The sequence below is a fragment of the Apodemus sylvaticus genome, chromosome 6 (genome assembly GCF_947179515.1).
Source record: "Apodemus sylvaticus chromosome 6, mApoSyl1.1, whole genome shotgun sequence".
NCBI classification, from domain to species: Eukaryota; Metazoa; Chordata; class Mammalia; order Rodentia; family Muridae; genus Apodemus; species Apodemus sylvaticus.
This window is the reverse complement of record NC_067477.1, coordinates 10,854,243-10,872,994: the sequence shown is the minus strand read 5'-3', so window position 1 is coordinate 10,872,994 and position 18,752 is coordinate 10,854,243. Positions and strand designations below refer to the sequence as shown.

The 18,752-nt window shown below is 54.9% G+C and overlaps 2 protein-coding genes across 18 annotated transcripts in view; one reads left to right on the top strand and one right to left on the bottom strand.

The window, feature by feature from the left end:
- Klc1 (kinesin light chain 1) overlaps positions 1–12,115 on the top strand; it is a 46,838-nt gene extending 34,723 nt beyond the window's left edge. For 5 of the 15 annotated variants that reach the window (XM_052184949.1, XM_052184945.1, XM_052184950.1 and 2 more), the window contains one exon: positions 233–1,476. Coding sequence is in view for 8 of the 15 variants with exons in the window: in XM_052184950.1 (XP_052040910.1) it covers positions 233–238 (6 nt within the window). In the remaining 7 variants the exon portion in view is untranslated. The other 10 variants (XM_052184939.1, XM_052184937.1, XM_052184938.1 and 7 more) reach the window with 3 other exon arrangements.
- On the bottom strand, positions 8,815–18,688 carry Xrcc3 (X-ray repair cross complementing 3). Of its 3 annotated transcripts, none has more exons than XM_052184951.1 (8): positions 18,616–18,688; positions 16,832–16,973; positions 15,622–15,759; positions 14,446–14,658; positions 13,110–13,264; positions 10,423–10,635; positions 10,263–10,309; positions 8,815–10,186 (listed from the first exon to the last, which is right to left on the bottom strand). In XM_052184951.1, the coding sequence occupies exons 2-8, from the start codon at positions 16,884–16,886 to the stop codon at positions 9,958–9,960; spliced, it is 1,050 nt and encodes a 349-aa protein (XP_052040911.1). In that variant the 5' UTR covers positions 16,887–16,973; positions 18,616–18,688; the 3' UTR covers positions 8,815–9,957. The 3 variants fall into 3 exon arrangements, with proteins under 3 accessions (XP_052040911.1, XP_052040912.1, XP_052040913.1); XM_052184952.1 differs by having other exon boundaries at positions 16,832–17,967; positions 18,616–18,665; XM_052184953.1 differs by lacking the exon at positions 18,616–18,688 and having other exon boundaries at positions 13,110–13,240; positions 16,832–18,608.
- Between the last annotated feature and the right edge of the window lie 64 nt (positions 18,689–18,752).

The following is an 18,752-nucleotide window of genomic DNA, read 5'->3' as shown; positions in this document are numbered from 1 at the left end:
AAGTACCGAGGAGACTTCTGACACAATGCTGCTCTGTGCCTGAAAAACGATGGCTTTGACTCTTGACAGTTACCTGAAAGCTGGCCTCGATTCCTTCACACGCCCTGGGCCCAAAGTAAGATGCTGCTGAGATGTGTGACCTAGAAATACTGTAGCGCAGGCTTGCGGGGTGGGGCCGGGCCTGCTGCTCCTCTCCTGTGGCCTCATCTGCTTCTCTCTTTCTGTCTGACAGGCCTAGCCGCCCGGTGCCTCCCCTCTGCTCCTGCATGATGGGCAGCGCCTCCTCCGGCCCCTCCAGTGCTGTCCGCTGTCTAGCAGCCCTGAGCTTGTCAGCGCACCCGGGGCCTGGCCCTCCTCTCGGTGCTGCCGTCCTTGGGGTCTTGATTTCTGGATACTTGTAGCTTTGCCGGATATGTACTTAGAAATATCAACCGTGTTAATAAGCCCATTAATGTGTAACACACAAGTTTAACAGTTAGGAGAGTAGCTGTTGACCCTGATGACAGGCGTTAGTGTCACGCAGGTTTATTACAGTGGCATGAGAGTGACCCGTGCAGTCTCTCAGCTGTAGGAGTGAGGCATGTGCTGCACGTCCCTGTTGTACTTAGAGACCTGGCCGGTGCCCTGCACAGGCCTCCCCGGACACACTGACGTAGATGTGCTGTGCAGTCTTGCTGTGGAAATTTGAATTCTGCTTTTCTCTACTAATCTGAAGTGCTCCGTGATGTGTGTATGTGTCTTTCTAACTTCTAATAAACTCACTCCAACTGACCTGTGTCTTGTGTCTGTCTGCTCTGTACACTTCTTGATCTTCTGGGGTGCAGTGCTGCGTGGGCTCTAGCCGCAGTCGGTTTCTGGGATCCCCCGAGGGGCTGTTCTGAAACTCAGCGCTACTGGGCACAGGGTTCCACTCTGCACTTGATTTCATGGCCAGACTCTGCCAGGTGTTTCAGTAATGTCTGAGTTGGTTATAGGGGCAGCTAGCTACTCGTCTACAGGTGTCTAAGACTTGTGGCATTTGTATAAAAATGAGCATTTTATTAAAAACTTGCAGCTGTGGAGGTGAGACTGTCCGGCATTCACTGCGTGAGGCCTGCTGCCCTGCCAGGTGCACACATGCTCATGTGAGATGGAGTCACACTTGCCTGTCAGTCTTCCAGATTCCTTAGTTCTCGTGACCCTATGCTGCCCTTTGTCGCAGGACAGCAGTGGGCTCACGCTCCTTTGGGAATGTGGCTGCTTCTGCTTGGATCCTTCACTTTCCGAGGATTCCTGATCACGGGATGTTTGTAACATGTCTGTGTACACTGCCGGCTGGTGGCAGGCCGGTGGCTTTGGCAGGACTCACTGCTGGCTGGTGGCAGGCCGGTGGCTTTGGCAGGACTCACTGCCAGCCAGTGCCTTGCAGCAGTCGGGCTTGTGGGGCTGAGCGTGGGGCAGGAGGGGACCCCACAGCGTTACACTTGTTCACGTGTTTTTCAGGATGGCACTGGATCTTTAAAGCGCAGTGGCTCCTTTAGCAAACTCCGGGCTTCCATTAGACGCAGCAGTGAGAAGCTGGTCAGGAAGCTGAAGGGAGGAGGCTCACGGGACGGGGAGCCGAGGAACCCTGGGTAACTATCTCCTGAGCACCCCTTTCCGCCAGCATTGGTCACCACTGAGCTGCAGCCTCAGTGACAGAGTCAGCCTTCTGAACGCAGAGTTGGTCCCAGAGGGCTCAGGAACTCCGCCTGCTGCTTTCCAGGGCTGAGAAGCCGTGGGAGCCGGCTGAGTGGCTCAGGCAACCGTGGCACGCCTTGATTCTGTTCAGAGAGCCTGATGACAAGTGGGAATTTAGTCTTACGACCCTGAGCCAGAAATGGTGGTTCTTACCTGTAATCTCAGGGTTTGAGAGGCCAGCACAGGTACAGTGCGACCGTGTCCCACAGTTAAAATGGGACCCAGGACATGAATTAGGTGGGTTTTGTTTGTTTGTTTGTTTGTTTGTTTTTGGATTTGGTTTTTTTGAGACAGGGTTTCTCTGTGTAGCCCTGGCTGTCCTGGAACTCACTCTGTAGACCAGGCTGGTCTCGAACTCAGAAATCCACCTGCCTCTGCCTCCCAGAGTACTGGGATTACAGGCGTGTGCCACCACCACCCAGCGAATTAGGTGTTAAAAGTACTTGCAACCGGCCTACCAGCCTTCAGGGTCCCTATGGTAGGAGAGCAGTGGCTCCTGAAAGTTGTCTTCTGACCTCCACACACATGCCAGGGCTCAAGGATATGTGTGTACACACACACACACACACACACACACACACCAGGGCTCAAGGATATGCGTGTACACACACAGACACACACACACAGACACACACACACAGACACACACACAGACACAGACACACACACACACACAGACACACACACACAGACACACACCAGTCTAGGAAAATGGCTTTGCATGTCATGTAAAGTGCTTGCTGCTCAAGTCTGGGGACCTGAGTTTGCAACCCCAGCATTCATGCAGAGGGGCATGGTGTGTGTGTGTGTGTGGGGGGGGAGGCGTGGGCATGGGCGTGTAGCCCCAGCATGAGGGCAGGTGGAGGAAATCAGATCTTGGCCAGCCAGTCATCACCTCAGTGGTCTGCTCCAGGTTAAGAGACTGTGTCACGAGAGGGGAGTGATGGGGACACCTGAGGATGGCCTGGGCACTCTGCACGCACACTCATGTGCACAGCAGACCCCCGGCAGCTACTCAGCTGGCGCACACAGTGCACAGCAGCCACCATGTCTTTCTAAGTTAGCCTTGCCTAACTCCTCCAGAGCTCACCTTTCTGAGAGAAAGCTATGATCACACTGACCTAGCCAGGGACTATGGGGAAAAGTGGTTTTTAATGAGGTTTGAGTTTTGTGACTTTGTTATAAGGAGCGCCTGTAGGTTTTCAAAGCTCTGGGCTTTGCTGAGTTTAAGGAAGGTGTGAACATCACGGGGCTTTGAGCGGCGGTATCCATGTTGTCAAAAGGATTTTCTACAAGGGGGTCACAGAAGGCTCGCAGACTTCTGCTGCTCCGTAACAAGCTGCCATGCCTTGTCCCTTTGGGTGGGCAGCTGCCCCACTGAGGACATTCTCTGGAGTCTCATCAGTCATTCTTTGTGTCCCAGACTTCCTGGATAGAACCTGCTCAGTAGAAATGCACAGGGGTCCCCTGCTGCACAGGACATGCCCAGGCTCCTGCCTTGAGTTTGCAGTATTTGGGGACCGTGTTGGAAACGAAAGTGTCCACTTCCATTCTCAGGGTCACTTGCGTTAGGCCTCACTCCCTTCTGGGCCATCAGCTGGGCCTGGGGCTGCTGTGGCCCCGGCTTGTGCCTGTGCCACAGTCTTGACTATGTCTGTCCCTCCAGAAGTTTGGGTTTGTAGTAGATCTGGGAGACAGGTCGGCCTGAGGCAGAAAGTGCACTGTGGTTTTATTAGTAGTTGTAGACAGTCTGAGGCGTTCACAGCATCCATGAACACGTGGACTCTCCATTGTCTGAACACTGCCTGGAAGTCTGCAGAGCAGGCCGCCCCCTTGAGCCTCTGCCTGACGGGAGCCATGCCAGTGCCTCTGGGTGATGACTGTGCCAAGCTTTAGACAGTGGTAGAGTCAGAGAGGCAGTGGCCCTCGTGTGACACCCTCGTGTGACACTGTTTATTCCAGCATTGAGCGGGCGTGTGGAGGATGCTGGGAGGTTTGTCCCAGGCTGACAGAGGACTAGGGATAAAATCCAGGGTCGGGCTTGTGCTGGGCAAATACTCCACCGTTGCGCGTGCATGGGAGTGGGTGCAGCAGAGGAACTGTTGTCTCGACTGCTAAGTTTTTAGGGGGAAGGTTTTTATTGTGAGTAAGAGAGAGAATAAGCAAAGGCATCTGGGAGAGTCAGAGAAAAGAAATGAGAGAAGAGAGACTTGTGCAGATAGTAAGAGAGCAGGAGGGAGAGGGCGTGAGTGGGGGTCAGATCTCGTGAGCTAGAGGACGAGCAGTCGAGGGGAGAGGGACCAGGAAACTCTAGCTCTGCCTGTGCAGTGTGTAGTCAGCACTGTGATGCCGAGGGAGCAGGGGTCAGCGTGGTACCACAGGTGTGGCTGTGTGTCCTCCTGCCAGAGGAAGGAAAGTGACTCCTCCTGGCAGATGGAAACCCACTTCTCAGGTTCCTGAGAAATGCTGGCTTCTAAAGGCCAGAAATCCTAGAAAGCCTCTGTCCAGCCTCTGCTCCTCTCTAGACTCATGGACTCCGAGGCCTACTAGAGGTGGGCAGCCTTCTCCTTGTATTTTTTGAGGAAGGGACCTAGTTTGTAGCCCAGGCGAGCCTTGCGTCTGCGCTCCTCTAGCCTCAGCCACACACGTGGCTGGGATTGCAGGCTGTGTCACGATGGCTGGCACAGGCCACCTTATGAGTGGTGGTCCTGTCCCTCTGGGACGCCTAGCGTGCAGAGTCAGTTCCTCAGACAGAGTGCTTTGGAACGTTCTCGTTCCCTGACCTTCCCGATGGCTTCCGTGCTAACAGCCAGCAGCAGCGTGTGGCTGCCGATGTTGGAGTGCGGCTAGTTTAGGTGTTGTGGCCCCTTTGGCAGCTGGCCATGATGTGAAGTACATAGCATGTTGCGTGCAGCTGTTTCTCAGTGACTTGGGTTGTGTGCCATCCAGAGTGTCAAACCGAGGCACCTTCCTACTGTGCCTGATCCCAACAGGCCTAGCTCACTTTCCATGGGTTTGCTCTGTCAGCTTCTAGAAGAACCCCGGGATTTCTTTCTAGGGTGCTCCCAGGAGAGCCAGGCCTTCTGGTCCCTGTGAGAATGGCTTCCCCGGGTGGAGGCTGAGGCTAATGCTTGGCTACACTAGAACACAAGTTTCCAATGTCACGGATCAAAGACGGTGCAGCGTGGGCCACTTTGCTATCATTTATGAGGAAAAGGGAGGCTGAGAGTCAAGTTTGTGCAGCTTTCTTTAGCTTTGTCCTGTAGCTTTTGGTACAGCAGATTCAGGAACAGAGCTGCCGTTGGCTGGAATGCGTGTATGGTGCCTGAGAGCCATGGCTGCATCCTGGCTTCCAGCCTGTGTGTAGCTTCGGTGCCTTCTGGGGCCGTGTGCAGTTCATACTCAGCCACAGACCCTGTGTACAAGACCCTCGTGTGGGCCTGTTCAGCTGGAGGTGCGCCCGTCACACCCGGCTTCAGAGTTTGGTTTGTTTTTAAAAGAAAAAAGGGGGGAGGGGATGTTTGTTTGTTTTATTTTGTCTTTTGAAACAGGGTCTCAGTGTGTGGCCCTGACTAGGCTGGTCTCCAACCTCACACCTACTTCTGCTTCTGAGTGTCACCACACCTAGCCTCAGAGAGATTTTTTTAAGTAGAGAAATAGAAACTTCTCAGTCGGTCTTGCTAATAGTTAAATAGTTACCGAAAACTGTAGAACATATTTATGCATCTGGTCCTCACAGTGAGCCTGGAGTGTTTTCTTTGGGAGCGACGAGCCCTTTGAGAGTCTAGACTCACCTTTCAGGCCGCAGAGTTCCTGGCCCTGGGCGAGCAGTCTCAGGAGGTAGTAGGACTTGCTGCGTTAAGAATTAATGCTGTAAAATGTGCAGAGAAATGGGGGATTTCCCCAGGCACTAAATCCAGGTGAGAGAAAGGCCCACTCTCCAAGTTGCATGGCCCTAACATTCCCACGAGCGGGAGAGGCTTTATTTTCTGTTTCGGTTGACAGCGTGCTACTGGGTTTGTTCTTGGGCGTCCATGTCCAGTTGAAGTATGGAGTGCGACAATTCTCTGGGTGTTGTTAATGCAGGCAGCAAAGCCACAGGAGATGGCTTCCAGGGAAGGAGGCTGCCCTGCTTGGGCCCTAGCTACCGGGCTCTGAGCTCGTCCCTCTGTGACGGGCTTATGCATGCGTCTCTCTGTACGTTACTGGGATGGCCGTCAGAACACCGGCTGGTGAGGGAGCACTCTTTAAGACTAGCCCGAGCTAAGTGCTGTGATCACCAGAAGTAGTGCCACACAGTTCAGGCAGTCTCCTCACATGAGTAAGATGTCTGTGACTACTGTCGCTGGGCTACTTACAGTCATAGCCTCGTTTCCCTGTGCAGCTCTGCAGAGTGACCTTTCTTTTCCTTTCCGTTAGATTGGCAACTGGGCGTGGCCCTAGAGCCTGCCCGCTGCTTGGGTGCTCTGAGCATTCCTGACAGCCGGAGCAGCGCTTCGGCTAACTGGGAGGACATTTCTCTGCTGTCTAATGGAGCTCAGTCCCTGCTCATTACACCTCTCCAGGCCACAGCCCTTTCAGTGGCCCAGATTCAACTAAGAAAGTGTCAGCCCCAATCAGAGGCTGAACGACACTTCAGACAGAGGGTGTGTGCGCCAGGCACGCGGGGCCTGGGAGCTGAAGATTGGCCTTCGGTGCTGGATATACTGAGGCCACTGCTCATTAAACACCCCCCCCCCCGAACTGCACCCCAGCACCTAGCTACACCTCTAAACCCAAATGTTTAGTGTTTTCATGTGCATATATTTGGTATCAGAGGTCACACTCCTTAATGGTGGTCTCCCTAGAAGTATTGATTAATTACCAGTTTTCCATTTGCCTTTCCACACAGGAGTGAAATGATGGTCTGACAGACAAAACGCTGAGCGCCAGCCACACTGGCCTAGCCCGCCGAGGGCTGGGGCTAGACTAGACAGGATCCTGAGAGAACGAGACGCTGATGCCCTTGAGGCCCTGGCAGCTCCTTGGCCTGCCCGGGAGGGAGCTTGTCCCTGGGGTGTAGTGGGCTTTCTTTTTTCTTTTTTTTTCTTTTTTATTTTTTTGGTTTCTCTGTGTAGCCCTGGCTGTCCTGGAACTCACTCTGTAGACCAGGCTGGCCTCAAACTCAGAAATCCGCCTGCCTCTGCCTCCCAGAGTGCTGGGATTACAGGCCTGCGCCACCACTGCCTGGCTGTGGGCTTTCTTTCTAGATGGGAATGTCCACCATCTGCAGGCTGTGGCTTAAAAAGTGCCTGGCAGTCATACTACAGAACTCTGTTGTTCGATCTGCATCTGTGCCTGGGGGCCAGAGCCAGCAGCACTGTGGCCAGGGAGGCTCCAGCTCCAGCGGGTAGCGCAGGCCTGTGCGGGTCAGCTCCTGCATGTGACTTCTGCCAGCCATGCTGTATGACACCTAGATCTAATTAAAATTTAACACTGTGAAAAAGCTGTGAAGTAAGAACCAGAAGCTTAAAATCCTTCCTTCAGACGGGAGTTCACAGTGGCCCGTGTCTATTTCACCTCAGAGGGAAGAGATGGAGAGGCAATACACGGGCGCAGCTTCCCACAGGGCTCTGGAGACCTCCTCTGCTGTTGGGTCAGCATTGGTGGTGGGCACTGTGCATTGGTCTAGGGGCCCCTCTCTTCCTGGTATATGCCAATAAGCATATAGAAGCTTTGTCACCGGGGTGTTGTGACAGTGTTTCGAATCAACCTGTGGCAGTGTGTGAGACTAACTTGAAGCTGCCAGAACACAGGGGCCGGAAACTGTGGACTTACAGGCCTACATTAGGGCAGCAAGGTGTCTCTTTGGGTTGCAGGAACTCTGTCTCAGCCTCACATCAGTCTGAGGAACTGCCTGGTTCCCATAAAACACCCAGGGTTTTGGACTGGGATTTAACATTAATTAATTGATCACAGCCAGTTACAGATTGTCTTAGGCCAGGCATAGTAGCACACAACTTTAATCCCAGCACTCAGGAGGCATAGGAAAGTGGAATTCCAGGCTATTCTGGTCTATAAAGTGAGTTCTAGGCCAACCAGGGCTACAGAGAAACCGTGTCTTAAGGTAGAGCACACAGCTGGGGCTGGGGAGATGGTTCTTATCATACCAGTGCGAGTGTCTCCACCCATGTAAAGACCTAGAGGCCGTGGGGCCTCCTGTGATCCTCCTAGAGGCTGTGGGGCCTCCTGTGATTCAGGCCTGCAGAAGGCAGAGACAGAATTTTGGAGCAAGTTGGCTGGCCTGACTCGCTAGCACTGTGCTTCAGAGGAGCACTCTAGGAACTGTATGCAGTCAACACTGTGCAGGCTTCTGTTGCACTTCATGTTGGGGGGGGGCGCAGGGGGGAGCAGGGCCCAGCTGTCCCTCCCTTCACCATGTTCTTCATGGCAAGGGAGTGTCATCAGCCTGCTGTGGTCATTGCTGGGAAGCTCACGGGCAGTACATAGTCCTAGGTGCTGGGTGTAGGAAGAGTTCAGATAGGAGTTTCTGGAAAGCTGCTAGAGATGTCATAGAGAAAGTCTTTCCTTGTGTGTGAGCATGTGTGGGTGAGTGTGAGTGAGAGTGTGTGTGAGCATGGCTCGTGTGTGGAGGTCAGGATACCTCTGCATTCATTCCATTCTCCTCACAGTTCCAGAGAGTGAACCCAGGCTGCTGTTGGTTGCCGCAAGCCCCTTTCCCCTTCGTGCCCTCTTGCTGGCCTGAGAAAGTCTGTTCACAGGAATGCATACTGAGTAATGTCTAGCGATATGTGCTTACAGCTCATGGAGCTGTGGGGCGCGGGCGCCTAGCTTCTTCTCCTACATTCGTCTGCATTTGGTCTGAGCTGATTGTGCCTGTGGTGCAGGTGGGCAGGACTCCGGGCAGCTGGTGGCTGCAGCGAGCACAGGTATCCCCATGTCTTCAGAGATGCTCTTGACGTCTCAGTGGCCCTTCAGGGCCCTGCCTGGCTGGTGGATCCAGGCCCTAGGAACCTTTGGGCATGTCTTCTGAGTGTGTCTGTCTTTGAATTTTCAATACAATCTCTTTAGAAAATAATTTGGAAGTGCTGATACTTTGTTACAAAAATGAAGTTTTATTTCCTGGTCTAAAGTCCCCCAGCTTTGCAGCGAAGTTGTTTACAGAGCTGACTCCACCCCAGCAGCCTCGTGTTCCTTGTTCTTGTCCGTGTCCTCGACCTTGCAGGCCGCCGGGGTGGAGCACTTGCATGCGGAAGGCCCTAGGTTTAGTCTGCAGGATTGCCAGAAGTGGGGAGGGGCCCCAGGACCTCTGAAAGGACAGCTCGTAAGGATGGGGCCACCCTGAAGATGTCAGTGTGTATACCATGAGTGGACTGTTTCCTGTCTGAGTGGGGACAGTGACTATGTCCTGCTTCGAGGAGTCAGACACTACCGCAACAACAGAACTCCTTGGTGAGGGCCCACTTGGCATATTTGCTGGGGAAGCCTGTGCTGCCTGGCAGGTCTGGAAGCACAGGGCTTCAGCACCATGGCCCTGTCTTCAGAGGCCACACAGTTGTTCCTGTTGAGCCACCAGTCCACAAGGTGATGATTCTCAGTCTAGAGCACATGTTTCCAGGAGGCCTGCCCGCCGGCTGAGCGGGCACACAGTCCTTCCTGTTGGGTGCTTTGTGATGCCTTCCAGCCTGGATGCACTGCTGAGCCAGGGTTGCTGGGCACACTAGCCAGGCCTCAGTGAACACACAAACCTGTTTCCTGGTGTCCTTCTAAGTTGCCCAAGGCCGCTTAGCCTAGGCAGCTGAGTTGGGCCAGGCCGATCTCCTTTCCTCAGACCGTTTTCTCCACTCTGCCTCAAAATGGTGTGTGTGTGTGTGTGTATATGTGTGTGCGCGCGTGTGTACTGGGGGTCAGGGAGTTAAGACCGTCCTGCAGGAGGGTTGGTCCCACCAAGCTGATGATCCCAGGCCAAAAGCACAAGAGAGAGGAGCTGAGTCTTGCCATCCTGGGGTCCTAGGAGACACCCTCAGGGCTGCCAGAGCGCCTGTTGGTCCGTCATCCTCTAGTCAGTAGTGTGAGGCCAAACCCCAAGGTTCAACAGTAGGTGAGCCCCAGGGGAGAGAGCAGATACCAACTGGGCTGCTCACCAGGCGCGGATGACTGATAGGTCCTTTGGAAGGAGTCATCAGAATCAGGGTTTCTTGGGACCTGGTCAGGCTGATCCACTGGCCGACCCCACTGTTAGCAGGACTCCGTTCCTGGGACCCCTCTAATGCCTTCCCCACTGACTGTGTAGCAGCAGGAGGAGAGGGGTAGGTGGGGGGCGAAAAGTACTCGGAGAGTCCGAGCTGGGCTTCTGGGCAAGCCTGCGGTAGCATCGTCCTCATGGATCCGGTCAACCATCAGTTGCATCAGGAGCTGGTTAGCCCAGGTGATGCCAAGGGCTGGAGAGAGACGCTCCTCCCAAGCCCTGAGACACAAATGAGTGTTGGTGCTTGTGTAGCCCGCCCCACCCGTGTCCAGCATGCCGAGATGCCCACACTCACCCCAGTGAACTGGGCACAGACTCTTGGTCCTCCACCATTTCTGTCACCTGAAAAAAGCAAGTGAAGGTCAGTGACACAGCCACCTCAGCTGCCTTCCACCCAGCCGCCTGCCGTCCCCAGGGGCCAGGGCCTCCCTCCGGTCCCCGCCAGCTGCACCTACCTGGTTGACACACAGCACTGGGCTCTGGAAGGTGCTGCTCAGTCTGCGAAGTGTGGCCCCCAGCGAGTGCAGGTGCCTCGCCCTGGCGGCTGAGGCCTGAAGGTGGAACTCGCAACGAAATGGGGCTGCAATGGAGTCAACCACCACCAGGCGGGCCATGCCTCTCGACAGCAGGATGGGGACCTTCTTCCTCACACACTCCAACAAGGTGTCCTGTGGGGACATGCGTCACCTTCCAGCGGCCCCCGCATGGGCAGAACTCCCAGACTGTAGCCTTTCCTGACTGCCCCCTCCCCCCTGGGGTGAAAGCTCGCGCCTGGACCCTCACCCTGAGCCCTGTGGAGGCAGTCCACTGCAGCTACACCCAGCTATGGCTGCACGGCCGACATGATCACCTCACGGCTGTAGTCTAGAGCAGCTCTGCTTGGCCATGCTTGAGTAGGACGTGTATAGAATGTGTGTGTGTGTGTGTGTGTCCTTCCAGGTCTTTGTCCTGATGGGGCAGGCCAGACCTGCTGTGGTAGGATGGAGGAGTGGTCTGGGAGTCTGCTCTATGCATCGGGTGCCACCCACTCGTAAAGGAGTTAGAACCCTGCACCATCTACATCGGCTGCACCCTGGAGATGCTAGCGGGGACACAGAAGGAATGGCACCAGGATCATCTCCCCTGCTGCCCACTCCCGGAGCCCTAGGTTTTCTTGGGGCCACTGCACCCTGTTTGGCACTGGACTTGGGTGACTTAAGATGCATTTAAGTGGCCCAGGTGACAGGGTAGGCTTGCATGGGGAGGGCAGATGGCTGCTGTCAGAGGAAGGTCACGTGGCTACAATTGGGTGGTGATAAGGCTTGAGGTTTCAGCCAGGGCCTTCATACTGTTTCTGAGTTGAAGGTCTTCAGGCAGGTTTGGCTGGCCAAGCAGTAACAGGTAGCCCGCCGCCCACCAGCTCACTGGCTGCTGTGAGGATTCCAGCATCCAGCCAGGAGTGAAATTCAGCCTGTACTTCTCTCTAGGGCATCCCCCGCAGAGCCTCTTTGTGTGGAAAACGACAGCAGCAGCCTAGAAGACGCTAGCACTAACGTGAGTGTCTGCACCTCCCCTTAGCTGGGACCTGGGCACCTCGGGGTGATAGGAAGAGGTGGGAGGAAGCAGGTGTGGTCCACATTGCTCTTCAGGTGCACAGGAGGGGAGGGGAGGGGATGGGAGGGGAGGTTCTGTGTCCATATCCAATGGCCTTGAGCCTGGCACCGACTGTTCCCACTGCTGGGCAGACCCCAGGGCAGAGGTGGAGACCTGACCTGCAGCTTTCTCTTGCAGTGACCTGGGCCTGTTCTGCCTTACACACCGTGACACTGCTGCTGAGCTCGGCTCCAGAGCTGGCCCCGTGAAGGCCAGGGTGGGGCTGGGAGGGCCCTGGGCTGGGAGCCCGCAGTGCTAACTTAGTTCCCCTGCCCGTGTGCTGTGGAGCACACACTAACAACTACGCCACTAGTAGGGTCTTGGAGAGCAACTCTCAGCCAGTCAGGCTGGTGACCTGGCCCTGTCCCTTTCCTGGGAGGCCACGGGCAGCCACGTCTGGCTCCTGCTGCTTCTGTCTCGTTGTGGCACTCCTCATGTGTTTAGTTCTGTATCGTGTGTGAGAATGTATTTTTATTGTACATTTTTTAAAATTAAAAGTTTATATGCCATACTGTTTATCAGAATGAAAGTCTGTTCATAACTAATTTTTAAGAATTAAAATGTTTTATCATGTATATGAGTGCGTGCATGTCATGGTGAGCATGTAGGGGTCAGAGGTCACTTTGGAGTCACTGAGCCAGCTTGTGGTCCCCTCAGAGCTCTTCACTCTTGGCCTAGCCATATGACAGCCCAGGTGGGTGTGTGGGGGGCTCCCGCCATTTATATTTGGGGAACTATCCCTTCTCCACACTTTGAATGATCCCCATTTTCACCCATCCCTGCAGACAAGAGCTCTACACTGACCAGCTGTCCTGGCATGGCCCTGCTTCCTGCTGCTAGAACTGAGCCCAGCCTGGCCAGCTTCTCCTCTGGTAGCAGGTAAGCCCCGGGCTCAGGCAGGGTCAACAGAGAGCAGCAGCCAGGAGAGGGCCTGTGGTGACTTGTCAGTCCGTCCCCACCGGAGGTGTCGACACCTTTGCTGTCTGTTTATGACTTCCCTTCCCGACCTCTTTCTTGGGTTGATTGACCCAGTCAGGTCTGTGTTTCAGGTAAGGAATAATAATGTCGGCTCAAAGATAGGATGGACAAGTAGATTATACAAGAATGTGACTAGCGAGGTTTTTGCTGTTTGAGATAGAGCCTCACTGTGTAGCCCTGGCTGGCCTGGAACTATTTATGTAGACTAGGCTGGCCTCAGACTAAGATTTCCTGTCTTTCCCTCCCAAGGGCTGAGATCAAAGGTGTATGCCATTATGCCCAGTTTGACCAGCTATTGCTTTAATTCCCCGTGTTGGAGAGTGTATTCATCAACTCAGAATCCCCGAGTGCCTGGGCCACAGGTACCTCAGGGACAGCAGACTTCCTGCTATGTGTTTAGAAAGAGCACTTCCATGACCCTGTGGGAGTCTGATACTTCCTCTTCCGACTTTACCCTGAGCTGAGCATGGTCTCTGCATAGGTGACACTGGCTGAGCCACTGGGCCATTTGTGTGCACAAGCAGACACTCACCACATCGGCCGCATGCTCAATGAAGATGTGGTCGCTGAACCTGATCTTCCGCCTCACCTCCTCAGGCACATCTGTCCGCAGCTTCTGCTGCTGCTCAATGAGCTGCCACAGCCGTTTGCTGGGGAAGGCGTCTTCCGTGCAGATGTAGACAGCCCCTGGGACGCCAGAGCGCCCGAGTGCACAGGAGACAGAAATGGACCCGTGGCTGCGCAGGCCAAGTGGCCTTCTGCCTGCCTGTCTACTTCTGTCCCTTAGTAAGATTTCCCCAGAAGGGCAGCAGGTTAGACCTGGGTATCGTACCTGTGGCTACCTTGCTGGTTCCTTAGGAACACAGGCTAGCCCTGTCCTGACACCTGAGTACACACATTCCTGTTCCCGAATACCCTGCTCTCCAGTTCCTTGCTGGGCTGGGCTGGGCAGGACAGGGTTCAGATTCAGAACACTGCACAGGCCCCTGCCTCTCTGTGTGTCTACTCAATGATGCTGGTGCCTTTGTGTAGGTGCAAGAGCGGGTAGTAGGCAAAGGGCTCTGGGTCTTCCGGGGGTGACCTGACAGGACATGTCAGAGGCTAACAGCACATTGCTACAGACCTCTGGGATGCTGAACGCCGGCACTGCCTTCGCTGCCAGGAATAGCTGCTGTACAAGGCAGCACCGATGAGGAGGGGAACTGGAGTCTTCGGGCCTTGCTTTTGTGACAGAAACCAACAGGAAGTGGTTGTGAAGCCCAGCTGCTGCAGAACTGGGCAGAGCTCAGGACTCAGACCTGCTTCCTGTCTTGGGCACAGGACCCAAGGCTTAAATGGTAGAGACCATGGCTTATTTGGTTTTGTGTTCCGAGACAGGGTTTCTCTGTGTAATAATAGAGCCCTGGCTGTCCTGGACTTGCCTTGCAGATCAGGCTGACCTCGAACTCACAGTCTGCTTGCCTCTGCCCCCTGAGCACTGGATTAAAGGCTTGGGCCTCCACACCTGGCTCGGCCATGGCTTGTTTTCAGCAATGACCATCAGCCCTTAGAAGGCCCAGGCAGTCTCCTGTCTCAGAACCATCCACATACTGCTCGGACCACTGGCCCTGGGGAGAAGGGCCAGGCCCGTGCTGTCTGTCTTACCTGTCTGTGTGCAGGGCTCTGCCCTGCCTGTCTGTGTGCAGGGGTGCGGTACTGAGCGTAAGTAGCTAGGGCCCTCCTGCTGCCCCCCGACAGCCTAGTGTGGCTTTGCCTCCCACTTACTCTTTGGGAAGAAGACAGCCACAGCCCCCCAGAGCAGGCCAGGGCCAGAGCTCACCTGCCTCGGATCCTGCTTCCCCTACCCTTCAGGAAGGGGAGCCACTCACCAGCCTCTAGGCCTCCATACTGTCGTGGGAACTGCACAGCCAGGCAGAGCTGTAGCGCCAGCTGGGTCTTTCCTGCTGAGCTGCGGCCAGCCAGGCCAGTGATGCCCTCCAGGGGCAGGCCTCCACCCAGGAACTGATCCAGGACAGGGCAGCCTAGGCTCAGGCGTTGATGCTGCTCAGGGAAGCTCTCCCTCTGCTGGAACAGATGCAGTGCTGCAGGGGGAGGGGTCAGGCAGTGTCAGCAGTCCAGCCCGCGCCTGTCCACAGCCCGCGACCCGGGAGCCTGAGGCCTTCAAGTAAATGCTGGCACATGCAACATGGGTGAAGGACTGGCAAAGCCAACACACACACACACACACACACACACACACACACACACCACACAGGTCAGAAGGCAGGCGACCTGGTTGTGCAGCTGAGCACAATGCAAATGTCAGAATCTGTCCCTGTCACATTTCCCAGGTGGGCACACACCCTTCCCTGGTGGGCAAGGCTGCTGTAGAAGCCTGAACTTGGTTCAGGTGTAGTGGCCTACACATTTAATCCCAGCACTTGGGAGGCAGAAGCATCTCCATGACTTTGAGGCCAGCCTGCGCTACATAGAGTGCGGGAACAATCAGAACTACTTAGAGACTTTATCAGAGAGACGGGGCTGGTGGGAGGGGGAGAAGGAAACTGAAGCCCCAGGATGTGGCAATGTAGCAAGCAGGGTTTCCTCAGCGTCTGTGTCCTCAACAGCTTCAGCATGAAGAGAAAATGAGCATTGGCCCGTGACAGTGATGGCGACAGTTCTGAGCAGTTGGGGCCTCAGCTTAGATGTCAGTGAGGTAAAGCCATCATGTGAAAGCATGTCCTGAGGTGACAGGACCTTTCACTGCTGTTCCCAGCACACCTTTGGGACCTAACTTTGTCCTCTACTGTGAGGGCAGGTGCTCCAGGAGGGCTTTGTAGAGAAGCTAAGGCCATGAGAGCCTACTGCTTAGCGCTCTGCAGTATGGGCTCTTCTTTGTGGGCCCTGGACAAGTCCCTGGGCTACTATCCTAGGGGAGATTAGAGGTGTGCTCGGCCGACTGCTGTGAAATCGTTCCCCAGAAGTCTGGAGCCTGCAGAGCACGATGTCCACCCAGACCTGTGCCCAAGCACCCCAGCCGCTGGCCCAGGCGCTTTCCTGCCCACCTGTAAGGACGCGGCTTCCCCGAAGGTGTAGAGAGGCTGCTCTCAGCAGGCGCTGCACATCGCGGCTGGGCAGGCTGGTGAGCCGCTGCAGATCTGGTTCCGAGTAGCGCAGAACCTCCTTTACAGACTTCAGTCTGCCTGAAGTCACAGATAGACCACAGCAAGTCAGGGTGGGAGGTGGGGACGGAGCTGGGTCTCCAGATCTGGGACACCAGTTCTGGATTTGCCCAGAAAATCTTGGGGAGTGTGACTGGTGGGTGGAGAGGGAAGGGAGGGAGGGTCCTGCTGCTGCTGCTGCACTCTCGTAACCTGGCTCTCCTGTCAGCAGCAGCAGCAGCAGGAGCCAGAGAGAGAATCCTGGGTGCTATGAGGATGTGACTGTCACATTGTCCCACCCTTTGTCCACAGTCCCAGCTACTTGGAAGGCTGAGACAGGAGGGTCACTTGCACCCAGGATTCAAGGCCAGTTTAGGCTACATAGCAAGACCCTTTATTTTAAAAACATGTATTAAAAAAAGCATGAATGTGGAGTTGGGGGTGTGACCTGAGACTGCCTGCTGCACAAAGCCCTGGAATTGACTGACAATGATAGACAGAGAGAGGGCCAAGGGAGAATCAACTCTGAGTCCCCAAGCCAGGCTAGGGAAGTCTCAGAGGCTGACGGAGAGCAGACTCAGGATCCAAGCCAGGACGGGCAGGAAGTGATGGGCCACATGCAGTGACAACCGAGGGCCTGCTGCTTGGGGAGCAGAGTAAAGAAACCAGTTCTGGGCTTGGATTTACTTTTTACTTTCAAACCAGTTAGCAAAAGAAATTATTGGTCCCAGCACTGGGAGATGGAGGCAGGAGGCGCTCTGTGAGTTCAAGACCAGGCTGGGCTACACAGCAAATACCAGGCCAGCCAGGGCTACACAGTGAGACCCTGTTACAATTAAAAGGAAAGAAAAATGAAAAAGAAAAAAAAATACATTGCAGATATATCAAACCAGTTCACACAGAGGTAGAAAGAACTGCTATGAACACAGGAGCTGGGCAGCTCACCCTCAGCAGCCACAGCCCCCAGGAACTCAAGTGCAAAAGGTGTCCCCTCCGAGGCTGACCAACCCCGCTTTGAAAGGGAGAGAAGCCGAGGGCAGAGGAGGCGGTGTGCAGACCACAGCTTGTTTTACTCAGAGTGCATGTGTGCTGTTACTTACGTCACACAACATACCCTTTTTAATTGCAGCGGTAATTCTGGGGTTCAGGTCCAGCTGATCCAGGTCCATTTCCTCAGCGGGGTCACCAGGAGCATGCAGAGCTGACGGGACACGGCGATGGAAACAAACTCCACGTGCTTGTGTCCCTCAGACTGGCTGTGGGAGGGAGTACGTGGGAGACCGATACACAGGCTGGGCAGGTGGTGCACGCCTGTAATCCCAGCACTCGGGAAGCAGAGGCAGTCGGATTTCTGAGTTGGGAGCCAGCCTGGTCTACAGAGTGAGTTCCAGGACAGCCAGGGCTACACAGAGAAACCCTGTCTCAAAAAAACAAAACAAACAAACAAAAAAAAAAACCCCAAAACCAAAAACCAACCAAACAAACAAGTAACCCCAAAAACCCCCCAACCAACCAACAAACAAAACCAAAAAAGAAAGTGACACACAGGGCAATCTGAAGTGATAGTGTGGTCAGGTGTCCCACTGAGCACCAAGGACAGGGGGCTCTGTCTTGGGAACACATCCGTGAAAGCCAAGGCCGCGTCCGTCTGCACCATCCACTCTAGGAAGGCCTAGGCAGTCTGGAAGTCTAGGCTCACTCAGATGTTGGCACAGAATTAATTTAGCTGTCCCTGACATCCTGGAGGTGACAGTGCCCGAGGCTCCGCTGCGAGCGGGAGAAGAAAGCTAGCTGCCCCCGGCTGCTCTGATAAGGGGTATAGATGGGCCTCGCTCAGCATTCCCCAACTTTTTGTGAGTTTGGGATTTTTGAAGGATGGTGGGGGAAACTGAACCTCGTCAGAGAACAACAGAGGAGGCAGGGCTCCACCTCACCAGAAAGCACAGAGAACCCCTCCCAGAAAGGGGCCTGGAGAGGACAGCGCCAGGCCTCAGCTCCTCTGGGCTGCCCATGTTAGGGCCAGTCCAGTGTGAGGAAGGATGTGTCCTACAGTACACTGCAATGGGTTCAAGTGACAGGGCCAAGAGGCACTGAGGATGGGGTGGGGTGGCTCAGGCTGGCAGTGCCAAGTGTGAGGAGCCCGAGGACGTGAGATCGGGTGCTGGGCAGGTATGGGGACGGCGAGTAATCCCAGCAGTCAGAAGGCAGAGATGGGTTCCTCACAGCAGGCTGACAGGCTGAATCTGTGAACTTTGGGTTCATAGGGTGAGTGATGGCGCAATACATGTCAGGCAGACAATCTGGCTTCCACACCTGCGCACACACACATCAGTACAGATGCAAACAGACATACACGTATGTATATACAACACACACACACACACCCCACAGGGCAGGAGGAAAGCTGGCTCGAGAACATGCTTTCTGCTGAGAAGACAAAGCTGTGGCCCCAGAAACCAAAGGTCCCCCAAGCCATCAGCTACCCCGTCCAGTGGTGTGAACCAGAGCAATCACAGGGCTTGGTGGAGGCTGGACAGATAGACGGGGGTGGGATCTATCCGTGCACCGGCAACTGCCAAGGCTTCCAGGCAGCTAACCTTGCTTTACAAAGTGCCACTGAGCAACTTCAACTTCAGCACTGCGAACCTGTTCTGGAGAAGTCGGTTTACACTAGCCCATCCCTCCAATTGGGCTAGAGTGTGTCCAATTGTGACAGAGAGCGAGCAAAGCTCCTGGGTAGTTGATTTGGCCAATTACCCAAAGAAACTAGAGGATGTGCGCGGTGGCTCCCATCTGTATTAGTACAAGAAAGGCTGAGGCAGGACTGTTAAACCCACGGTGTCCTCTGCCCTCTGCCTCCACCCCACGTCCCACCCCACTCGCGACCAAGTAGCTCACCTCCGGGATCAGCGGCTCAGCAATTCTCCCGCTTGCTCCTCCCGCTCCGGAAGCCACGCCCATCTCAGTCTTCTCTTCCAATGAGAGGCCCGAGTCCGAGTCTGCTCCACCCAGAAGAAACGAAGAGGCGGCTACGT

Bases quoted from the DNA above. Each gene is read 5' to 3' on its own strand.
- Xrcc3 (XM_052184951.1), bottom strand. From the start codon at position 16,886: ATGGACCTGGATCAGCTGGACCTGAACCCCAGAATTACCGCTGCAATT. The intron at 13,265-14,445 runs GTGAGTGGCTCC...CTGGCGTCCCAG, and splicing joins GTATGGAGGCCTAGAGGCTG to GGGCTGTCTACATCTGCACG. The intron at 10,310-10,422 runs GTAGGTGCAGCT...TGCTTTTTTCAG, and splicing joins CAGTGCTGTGTGTCAACCAG to GTGACAGAAATGGTGGAGGA.